The 12,176-nt window shown below is 37.0% G+C and overlaps 1 protein-coding gene across 7 annotated transcripts in view; it reads left to right on the top strand.

Annotated features, from left to right (window-relative positions):
* Positions 1-12,176, top strand: part of PAPLN (papilin, proteoglycan like sulfated glycoprotein) — a 91,626-nt gene that overhangs the window by 13,035 nt on the left and 66,415 nt on the right. For all 7 annotated transcript variants that reach the window (XR_008914973.1, XR_008914974.1, XM_056810698.1 and 4 more), the window contains exon 3: positions 10,766-10,881. Coding sequence is in view for 5 of the 7 variants with exons in the window: in XM_056810698.1 (XP_056666676.1) it covers positions 10,766-10,881 (116 nt within the window). In the remaining 2 variants the exon portion in view is untranslated. The remainder of the gene's footprint in view (positions 1-10,765; positions 10,882-12,176) is intronic.

Genomic DNA, 12,176 nt, shown 5'->3' with positions numbered 1-12,176 from the left:
GATAGTTTACTTTCTTTGTTGTCTACTTCCTTCAATTTCTTTTTCTTCTCTTATTGCTACTGCTAGCATTTCTAATACAATAATACAATACAATCTAATAAATCTAATACAATCTAATACAACTTATGCCCATTGCAGATAATAAGCTCTCTTTTCTAATCCTGTATCAAACACTCAATAGTTGTGGAACCGTAAGCAAGTCATTTAATCTTTCTGTGCCTCTGTTTTTCCATCTGTAAAATAAAGGAGTTGGATTAACTTCCCTTCCAGCTTGAAAATTATGTTCTAGTAATATGAACCTCTGGGAAGTGGTCATAACTATTTTCCTGCCTTGGTACTTTATACACTGTTCAGATGCCCACAGGTTATTGTAGTACAAAGGAAAGAATATTAGCTCTGGCATGAGAGGATGAGGGTTCAAATCTCACTCATGATCCCTGTAAGGGAGGAACAAGATGTTTGTATCTGTCATACCAACCATATGACTGGTCTTCTTAGTAGTCTTCCTTGAGGAGTAGCAGTTCTTACTACCCATGTACCCCTACATTCTAGGGGTTTAGAAATAATAATAATAACTCATAGTTACATAGTGCCCATTAACGTTGCCAGGTATTTTGCTAAGCACTTTACGAATATCTCATTTTATCCTCACAACAACCCTGAGAGGTAGATGCTAGTATTATTCTCATCTTACAGTTGAGAAAACTGAGTCAAATAAAAATTAAGTGACATGCCCAAGATCACATAGCTAGTGTCTCATGTCAGATGTGAACTCAAGTCTTCCTGACTCCAGGTGCATGCAATATTCTACCCACTGAACCACTACTCATTTGGTTAGAAGAAAATTACTCTGCCTAGTTACTGGTATTGACTAATTTTCTAGGAGATAAGAAGAAAGAGAATTTGAAGCTATTCCAAATGATGGGTCAGCCAACAATCAACCCTTTATTAAATTATTATTTATTATGATAATTTATTAAATGCCTGCTATATTCCTCAGTTTCCTTATCTGAAAAGTAAGGAGGTTGTACAATGGCCTCTGAGATGCCTTCCAATTTTAGATCTATGGTCCTATGACTCCTGATGCTCTCTTTTTCCTCTTTCTCTTTCTGAAAGTTTAAATAATAGAGGCTTACTCTATGGGCCACTAGGAAGATGATCTGATTGTCATTTTCAGACCTAATCAAATCCTGCTTCTAAAAAAAACAAAACAAAACAAGGAATAAGAAGAAATCCAAGCTATAAGTTACCATATAGGGAAAAAAAGTGCCAAATCACTAATAATTAGAGAAATACCATTTTAAAAAACCAAGAGATTCCAATTCAAGTTCACCAAATCAACAAAAAATGAATACCACATTGACAAAAAGGGAAAATGGCAGTTTTGGAGAGACTATAAGAAGATAGGTTCACTATCTTCTGGAGGAGATGTAAATTGGGCTAACCGTTTCAGATAGCAGTTTGGAATTATTCACAAAAAAGTCACTAAACTATGAGTACCCTTTGACCCAGAGATACCACTATGAGACCCATTCCCCAAAGAAATAAAAGAAATAGGAAAGAGGCACTTGCATACAAAAATATTTATATTTGCTTTTTTTTTTTGTAGTAGCAAAGAATCAGAAATTAAGGGAAAGAGTTCATATCATTTGGGTAATGGTATATGGATAGAATGTTAGTGCATCATAAGAAATGATGGAAGAGACAATGTCAGAGAACTCCAGGAAGATTTGTATGAACTGATAGAGAGTGAAAATAAGAGAATCAGGAAAATAACTTACTCAATACCTGCAATATTAAAAAGAACAACCATTTTGAAAGACTTTAGAAATCTGATGACCAACTACAATTCTCAGAGGATGGATAATGAAGCAAGCTACCCAACTCTTGGCAAAGGGGAGATGGAGCCAAAGGGTAGAATGAGATGTAAATTTTTGATACAGTCAATTTCTGTCTTTATTTTGCTTGACTATGCTTTTTTGTTATAAGGGTTTTCTTTTTTATAAATCAATTTAAGGGAGTAGACCAGTGGTAGTGCTGTCAAAATAAATAAAATAACAATAAGAAAATGAAATAATTGAAACAATTTTTTTTAAACCTTTACCTTCCATTTTATAACCAATACTATGTATTGGTTTCAAGGTAGAAGAGTGGTAAAGGCTAGGCAATGGGGGTTAAGTGCCTTGCCTGGAGTCACCCAGCTAGGAAGTGTCCAAGGTCAAATTTGAACCCAGGACCTCCCACACTGAAACATCTTAAAGGCACAAAAGAAAACAAAAGGAAATTTGGAAGGCAACACAAAGTAGTATGTTAAATGTATTATATATATATTTTAAAAACAAATTGTACATAGTAGAGATAAGTGATTTCATATGCAACCATCTTTTTCTATTCTAATTTGTATATGGAAATGATATATACATATATATTCTAAGAATTAAATTAATATAACTATCCAGTTATTAAATATATAAAGTTTAAATATATATTTTATTTATATATTTATTTATATTTATATGATATAAATATAACTATAATTATAAATATAACATAAATATTATAAAGTTATAAATATATAATAGAAAGGGTAGATAAGACTTAAATTAAATCTTGTTGCCTTACTCTAAGATCTCAAACCACGTGTGCCTCGCCTCCATTTATCTTTCTCTCCCCTCACCTGTCTCTTCAGCCCCCCTGTCCATCCAGGAAGCCCCCAAAAGACCTGCCCCCTCCCTTCTATTGACGTACAAACCATAATGGATGCAAAACCTGGCCCAACTTTGGTATTTGAAAAATGTTGACAGACAAGTCAGGCTACTCAGGAGGGGGAGGAGATAAGGTCCCCTTGGCATAATATATACACATATGTATATATTATTTATCCATTAAGTGCAGAAGAGAAATTAACATTTTCTTTTTAAGTTACAGATGTTTCAGGAAGGGTCAGATGATCCTGATCACTGCAGCCTGATGGGTTTCAGTAGTGGTGATGGGTGAAATGTTCTCAATTTCTCCTGACAATTTAGGATAGTTGCATGATGTATTATTATAATTACTACTGGCAGGATGGCATAATGGATAGAGAGCTAGTCTTGAAACCCAGAAGATGTAGGTTCAAATCTTTCCTCTACCAACTGGCCATGTCGCTTATACTCTCAGTTCTCTAAGCAGTGGAAATCACATTTTTGAGGAAATTGGGTACATGCAGAAGGCCACCTCTTCATGAGTGTTGCCCCTGCCTGGAATTTCCTTTGAAAATCTTCCAGCTCAATCAAAGGACCTGACCTGACTATAGTCAGTAAGGATGTTACATTGCAGCAGTATTCTCTCCTTTCTTCATTTTTTTCTCTCTTCAATACTTCTCCCTTAGGTGAGAGATCTTCTTTTCCTGAAGCCATATATTTCCAAGGTGAATTAGAACTCAGAAGACCTGAATTTCTATCCTGACTCAGATACTTACCAGTTTTGTGACCTTAGGCAAGTTGTAAGTGATCTTTCTTAGCTCAGTTTCCTCCTCTGTAAAATGGGGATAATAACACCTGGCTCACAGGGTTGCTGCAAGGATCAAGAGTGATCATATATAAAGAATTTTGCAAAAAGATATAATGATCAAAACATATATACCATACAATAAAAATAAATATAACATATAAAACAAATATATATAATATGTCCATATATAAAGAATATAGACACACAACATAAGTATACATAATATAAACAATTTATAATATAGAATACACAACATAAGCATATATAAAATATACTGTAGTATACCCTATGTAATATCTGTATGTAATACAGATATAAAGAATAATATAAATACATAAATATAAGATCTATAATAAAATATCAATAATATATCTAATATTTATATATTATAAATTTATAAATATATAATATATAAATATAACAAATATATAAGTATAAATAAGTATAACTAATCACTAATATATAAACAATATGATAAAAAAGGAATAACAATGAAAACATAAAATAAATATACAAATAATATAGCAACTATATAAATATAAATTATTTATTATTAGCTACCAGCAATTCCAGGGATGTCATTTCAGGCTATGTCAGAGGAAGACTACTTCCCTCTAGGTCAGGGAGGGAGGGAAGGAGACAGCCTGGGAGTAAGAACTTCAAGGTGAGGTCCAGGTTCAAAACCTGTCTAGTGAAGCTAAAGTGTGTGCCTGCCTCCCTTTGCTTCTGATTCTAGCCTGAGGCAGCAACCCCTGCCAGGGCCTGACAGTGGGAGGGTAGGAGCAGGTGCCAAGTGAATCAAACCTCCCTTAATTAGTTTTTTTTTCCTTGAGAAGATCCAGTATGAGACTTGGCTTACACTGACCCTCATTATTCTTCCCTAGGTGTCTCAAACTCTTTGTTTAAAAAACAAACAACCATGCTTTAGTAATGTTCTTTTTTTACATTATTCCTACTTGCCAAGAGTCCTCTTCTTTTCCCTCCCCAATTTATAGAATTCTTTTAACCAAGAAATACAGTTTAGTAATACAAATCAACACTCGGCATGGTTGAAAACACATGAATTAGGTAGGACTAGGATTCTGCACTGCTTACATACCCCTTTCTTTCCCCAGAGGCAGGAGGTATGTTACATTGACTCCCTTCTAATGTTGTGATCAATTATTGATCAGAATTCCAAAGTCTTTTTTTTTCTTTATATCATTATGGTCTTTGTGTAAACTGTTCTCCTGGTTCTGCTTACTTTCTTAAGCCCCCTTTAAAAAATGACTCAATAGGGGCAGCTAAGTGCCTCAGTGGATAGAGACCCAGGCTTGGAGTTGGGAGGACCTGGGATCAAATTTGACCTGGGACACTTCTAACTGTGTGACCCTAGGCAAGTCACTTAACCCTAATTGCCTAGCCCTTACCACTCTACTGCCTTAGAACCTGATAAGATAGAAGGAAAAGGTCTTTAAAAAAATTGACAGGGGGCAGCTGGGTAGCTCAGTGGATTGAGAGTCAGACCTAGAGATGGGAGGTCCTAGGTTCAAATCTGGCCTCAGACACTTCCCAGCTGTGTGACCCTGGGCAAGTCACTTGACCCCCATTGCCTAGCCCTTACCACTCTTCTGCTTTGGAACCAATACACAGTATTGACTCCAAGACGGAAGGTAAGGGTTTAAAAAAAAAATTGACATAGTGGGGCTTTCCAACTGATAATAAGATAGAAGGAAAGGGTCTAAAAAATGACTCAATAGTCTTCCCAACACAGAGAGGCCATCAGATACAGATTTAAAACTGAACAGGTCCTTAGCAGTCACTGAGTCAAACCTCCCCATTTTGAGGATGAAGACCCTTGAGGTCCAGATGAAGTAGATGACTTACCCAAGGTCGTACAGCTAGTAAATATCTGAGGTGGAATTCAAACTTGGGTCTCCCTGACTCCTGAGAAAACTGCAGCATGGGTAAGGAAGAGATTTCCTGAGGGAACATCCTTTGGATTTAATCTAGAATTCATCCCGACACACGATTAGACCACATCCCCTGACCTGCTGTCATTATAAACAACAAGATTGAGTCCAACCAAACTTGGGCAGTCGATCATCCCAGAGATCGTCTGCCTAAGCCTTCGAGGACTCAGCCTTTCCTCTATGTCCCTTTGACTTTAGATTTTGAACCTGGAATTGAGGGTGGAGATGGGGTGGGGTGATGCCACGCTCATGGAACCGGGAGGGCAGGAATGATCATGGTGACAGATTCCAGAGTTTGGGTTTGGTTGTAGGAGAGGTCCTGGAGAAATGCAAGTGTCAGTCAGGCGATCGAATGTACGGAATGTACAGAAATAGCTTATCATAGCTTATAATCAAGGATTTAATGTTTTTTGGCATAATGGAGACAGAGGTGGTTATACATTAGTTTATCCAGGTCATTTCCATAAATAAAATCCTCAAAACTCATATTTATGCAGCCCTTTAAAGTACAGATTGACACGTACATTTTTGGATATGGTCCATGTATAGATTTTTTTGCTTAACTATGTTTGTTACTTTTTGTTTCAAAGTATGGAGATTTTTGGATGGGAGAAGCAGATTATAGAGATGGATGCCAAAAAATAAAAGAGTGAATAAAAGAGGATTATTATAGCATTTTTTAAAAAATCACAGAAGAGTACAGAAGCAGTTCAGAGGGAGACAGAAGCAAAATCCAATTGATTGCAAATTTTTGAATTTATTATACAGTTTTGAAAAGAAATGTAAGCCATACATAATAGAGATTTGTGGTTTCATGATCAATCCTTATTTTATACTCTTTATATATGGAGATTTTCATGTTTGTCAAGTTCAAAAAATTATATCAAAAATACTTTGTAGTTGCAAAGTTATTTATATATTGTACATCATCCCATTTGAATCTCACAGAAATTTTGGAATGCAAGTTATTAAAATAGCATTTTTCCCATTTTACAGATGGAGAAATTCAGGTATAGAACAGAGCTGTGATGTGTTTAAGGTCACACAGTGGCAAAGGCAGCTCTTGAATCAAGGTATTCTAAGCTCTTTACATCAGACCCTTAACTTTGGTGTAGTGTTGATTGGCTTAATTGATGGACCATCACTATGCTCTGTTTGTATAGGCAGTCAACAAACATATATTAGCTGTGTGACCCTGGGCAAATCACTTAAGCCCCACTGCCTAGCCCTTACAAGTCTTTTGTCTTTGAACCAATACTCAGTAATAGTCCAAAGACATAAGGGTTTAAAAACAAGCCTTTATTAAGTGCTTACCACATGTTGGCATATAAGGGGCAGTTAGATGGTACGGTGAATACAGTACCAGGCATTGAATCTGGGAAGATTAAACCCTTACCATCTGTCTTAGAGTTGATACCAAGTATTGATTCCAAGACAGAAGACCTATAAGGGCTAGGCAATTGAGGAGAAGTGAATTGCCTACAGTCTCATAACTAGGAAGTACGTGAGGTCAGATTTGAATTCAGGACCTCCACTTTCTGCTCTCTAGCCACTGAACTACCTAGATGCTTCCCCCCCCCCACTCCCTGCTTGAATTGAGTTTTGAAGGAAACCAGGAAAATTAATAAGTTTGGCTAAGGGGACAGAGCATTCCAGAAATGGGGGACAACAAAGCTACACTGTCATATTTGAGGAATAGCAAATAAACCTGTGTGGCTAGATAATAGAATTCATAGAAAGGAGGAAAGTGTAAGAAGACAGTTAAGGAACATTTATTATGTGCCTCCTATAGGCCAGGTAGTGTACTTAAGCCATGGGGTTACAAAGTAAGTCAAAAGATGGTCCTTGTTCTCCAGGAACTCAGAATCTAATGGAGGAGACAACCTGCAAACAGTTGCACAAAGGAGCTATAAACAGGATAAATAGGAATAATTAGTAGAGGGAAAACAGTCAAATTAAGAGGTATTGGAAGGGGTAGCTAGATGGCATTCAATAGACCTGTGGTGGCAAACCTATGGCACACATGCCAGAGAGGGCAAAGCACTTGGTGTGGATGGGGCATGGCACCCGGTCTAAGTTTCACTATTGAGTAGAAACATAGAAGGAAAACATATGATTGATCATGTATTTCAATGGAGATATTATTGGGGTTTTGGCTTTAAAAGATCACTCTTTTGCAAATATGAATAATATGGAAATAGGTTTTTAATAATGATACATGTATATAACCCAGTGGAATTGCTTATCAGCTCTGGGAGGGGGATGGTAAGAGGGGTGGGAAAGAACATGAATCATGGAACCATGGAAAAATATTCTAAATAAATGGTTATGGAATGGCAAAAAAAAAAAGTTTTACTGTCACTGGGATAGAGCATCAGATTTGGAGTAAGGAGAACCTAAATTAAAAATTGACCTTAAGTACTTCCTAGCTGTATGACCTGAACAAATCACTTAACCCTGTTTGTCTAGCCTTTGTCCTTCTGTTGTATTGTTGTCACTAGGACAGAAAGCAAGGGTTTAAAAAAAAAGAGATTGGGAAAGATTTCTTGTAGAAGCTAGAATGTCAGGGAAGCCAGGAGGCAGAGATGAAGAGGAAGAGACTTCGGCACATGGGATATAGCTGATAAAAATGCCTGAAACCAGGAGATAAAGTATCTCATTGGAGGAATACAAAGAAATTGGTGTCTCTAGATTGATGAGTACATGGAATGGGTAGGCATGGGTTTCAGGTATAAAAAAACTGGAAGTGTGGGAAGAAGAGCAGATTCTGAAGGAAGTGTTTGAGCTATGAGAACTCATTGACTCAATACTGAGAGACTTAGAAGACGACCCTTAGTATGTTTGGTAGACTCCCCTGGAGGATATTCATGGGAGGACAAGACTTGCATAGGAGTGAAGGGCAGGGATGGACTGTGATCAGTACCCACTTGCATTGGGAGTTGTAAGCATGTTGAAGTGTCAAGGGAGCTGAACTGGAGAATCTGAAAACAATACCAGACCTTGTCCTGGGCATAGGAAGGTGCCTGGAAAACTGAAATATACCCTTTTAAGTATTTGTAGAACAGAAATTGGCTAGCTTAAAGCAAATAGGTCTTTATGCCTCAATGACCAAATTCTAATCACACATCAGATTTGTAATGTGTTCCTAGGCAAGTTTGCTCCATTTTCTGAATGCAGTAAAACAGGATCTTAATGTGAATTTAGGATTAGATAATATTTTACTGTTCCTTAAAAATTTCTAATAATAGCCTTTTTTTTTTTTACATTGCCTGAATGTTTTATCATAAATCCTCTGGAACTGTGGTTGGTCATTGTGTTATTGTGTTGATTGGAATTCTCAAGTCTTTGAGAGTTATTTATCTTTATGAAATTGTTGCCATTATGTAAATTGTTCTCCCAGTAAATAAAATATCCCATTTATGTATCATATCTTACTTTTCCAGCCATTCTTTGATTGATGGCTACCTTGTTTCCAATTCTTTGCCACCACAAAAAGAGCTGCTACATTTTTGTGCATAGGAGCATGTCCTTTGTTTTTTTAGTCCTTGACACTTGGGCATGTCCTCAGATTCTAGTTTTCTCCTACCATAAAAAACTTGCAGCTCAGGTGAGGTGTGAGGTGGGTGGTTCAGGGAATAGAGAGCCAGACCTAGAGATGGGAGGTCCTGGGTTTAAATGTGACTTCAGATACTTCCTAGCTGTGTGACTCTGGGCAAGTCACTTAATCTCCCCTTGCCTACCCCTTCCTGCTCTTCTGCCTCAGTACCAAATCACAGTATTGACTCTAAGATGGAAGGTCAGGGTTTAAAAAAAAAAAGTTTTTCCTTGTAAAAAAAATAGCATATACTTTCAGTAATGCAACAATCTGGGACAATCTTGAAAGATTTAGGCTGGAGAATGCTTTCACCTCTGGGGAAAGAATTGTTGGAGTTGTCTTTCACATCAGTGTATCTTTGGTTTTATTTTGGGGTTTCGGTTAGGTGTGACTTTGCTCTTACAACAATGACCAATATGGAAGTTTTTCAGGACAACAAAAAAATGAAAAAAAAAACTGCGATTGTGTAGCATTGGGGAAAAAAAATAAACATAACCTAGCCAAACTGCACATCGAACATGCCCTTAAATGTCTGTCTTATTCTGCATTTGATCAGATGACTTCGGTGATCCCTTCTAATCCTTAAGATTCCATTAATTTTTTTTTTTAACCCCTACCTTCTGTCTTCAAATAGCCAGGTATGGCTCTCCATGCACAGAGCCACCTAGCTGCCCTTCATGGTTATGATTTTGTTTTACATTTTCCTTGGACCTCCTGGAGACATTGCTTTGACTCAAAGGGATAATGCTGATAATGACAATTTGAGGTGTTTGGCAGGCTGATCTTTAAGTACCTTGAATCTCATCTAGAAGGATTTAAACTCTGGTCTTCCTGACTCCAGATGCAGCCCTCTAGCCACTGCACCATCTAACTTTTCTAGCACCATCTAGGTTTCCTCATGTTCTACATACAGTTGAGATGAAACTTTGGTGATACACGGTGACATAGGGAATGGAACACTTGACTTGGAGACAAAAAAACCTGGATACTAGCTAAGTGACCCTGCACTTAACCTCCTTTTTTGCCTCAATTTCTTCATCTCTAAATTGGGGATATTGGAATCAATGAGATGATTTTCTTCACATATCAATGATATGTAAGGTGCTTTGTAAATCTTAAAGTGCTATAAAAATTAAATAATTATTTTTAAATTTTTATTTTTATTTCAAATCTAATAAACATAAAATAAAATGGACATTTCCAAATACATAGTAGAATACAATGAGAGGATTATGTGCTTTAAATTGCAGATTTTTATGTTTTACATGATCACAAATGTATAACCCAGTCTGAATTGCTTGTCAGCTGCGGGAGGGGGGAGGGAGACAATATAAATCACATAACTATGGAAAACTTCCTTGGAAATTAGTTATTTAAATAAAAATAATTTAAAAAATAAACTGAAGATTTCCTTCCTTCTTTCCTTCCTTCCTTCCTTCAGTCTCTCAAAGTTGTTTCTCTTTTAATGTTCTTATTGTATAAGTTATTGCCCTAATTCTACCACTCCAAGAGCTGTTATTATTCTGGAGCTTTCCCCTGTAGACAAAGTCCTCTTATAGAGTGGTAGTCAGGAGCTTTTCCTTGGTCTTGTGAATTCAGAAGCTCACATTAGCCAGCCCTAACTGGGGTTCAGGAACTTGCCCAAGGTCACACAGCTAGGAAGTGTCTGCTGATTTTCTTGTTAAGTATATTACATATATTTACTCTTGTGTTTCTTTTCCATCAGGCAAGGAAGGTGAGAAGACAAAATGAAAACTGGGGCCACTGGGGAGAGTGGAGCCAATGTAGCAGGACCTGCGGCGGAGGGGTCAGTTTCCAGGAGCGACACTGCTATTCCCAGAGGTACTGAAATTTCTGTTTAAATTTTTTAAAAACAGCCTCATTAGTAAACTATGACATGAGACAGATTACTGATTGGTTCCCTGGATCACCTGTTAGGATTATGAACCAGAGGCAGTATAAGATGGGTAGATTTCAATTTATTAATATATTTCCCAGGTTATTGTATAGATTTTTTTGGTAAATCATATTTTTACTCTATCTTTTTATTTTCAGAGACTTTTTCTCTGCCTCTAGTCTCCCTTGTTAAGTATAGATGCTCCTCAGTTCAGGTCTAGAGGCACAATATTTACCATATTAAAAGGAATACAAGGAAATAATATTTTATTATTTATGCAGTTCTTCATTGTTTTTCAGTTGTTTTCAGTCATATCTGCCTCTTCATGACCCTGTTTGGGGTTTCTTGACATAGATACTGGAGCAGCTTGCCATTTCCTTCTCCAGATCATTTTTCAGATGAGGAAATTAAGGCAAACAGTTAAGTGACTTGCCCAGGGACACACAGCTAGTAAGTGTCTGAGACCAGATTTGAACTTTGAACTCAGGGAGATGAAGATTCAGACCTAGACCTAACAACAAACCCAGGCTTTAGCCACTGAGCCATCTAGGGGTCCTTATAATTGAAGAAATTGAGGCAGGCAGAGGTTAAGTGACTTGGCCAGGGTCACATAGCTAAGAAGTCTCTGAAGTCAGTTTTAAATTCAAGTCTTATCTTTAGTCCAATTCTTTATTCACCATGCCACCTAACTGCCTTTCAAAAAGTTATGCTTACATAATGTTTTGTATGGTTATAGTTTTATGTTGTGTTTTAAAATTTCATCTTTTGATTCAAGAGGGCCTGGATTAAAATCCAGCCTCTAACTTCTCGGCCAGGCGAGTCACTTCCTTTTCAGGCAACTCTTTAAGACTAGATGATGCTAGGAGCAGCTAGGTAGCACAGTGGACAGAGCTCTAGGTCTGGAGTCAGGAAGATCTGAGTTCAAATGTGCCCTCAGACACTTCCTAGCTGTGTAACCCCAGCCAAGTCATTTAATCCCCCTTACCTACCCCTGATAACAATTCCCAGACAGAAGGTAAGGATAAAAAAAAAGGAAAGAAAAAGAAATCACAGACCCAGACATTTTTTAGTTTTATTAATATTTTATTTCTTCCTCAATTACATAAAACATTTTCAAACCTTGTTTTCTTTAAGTTTGATCCAAATTCTCATTTCCCCACTTCTCACAACTCCTTTCCCCTCTCCCTGAGATGGCAAACCATCTGATATAGATTTTACATGCAGAATAGTGTAAAACATC

The sequence above is a fragment of the Monodelphis domestica genome, chromosome 1 (assembly GCF_027887165.1).
Source record: "Monodelphis domestica isolate mMonDom1 chromosome 1, mMonDom1.pri, whole genome shotgun sequence".
In the NCBI taxonomy this organism is placed as follows: Eukaryota; Metazoa; Chordata; class Mammalia; order Didelphimorphia; family Didelphidae; genus Monodelphis; species Monodelphis domestica.
Note: the sequence above shows the minus strand (reverse complement) of the source record. Positions and strands in the feature narration are given on the sequence as shown.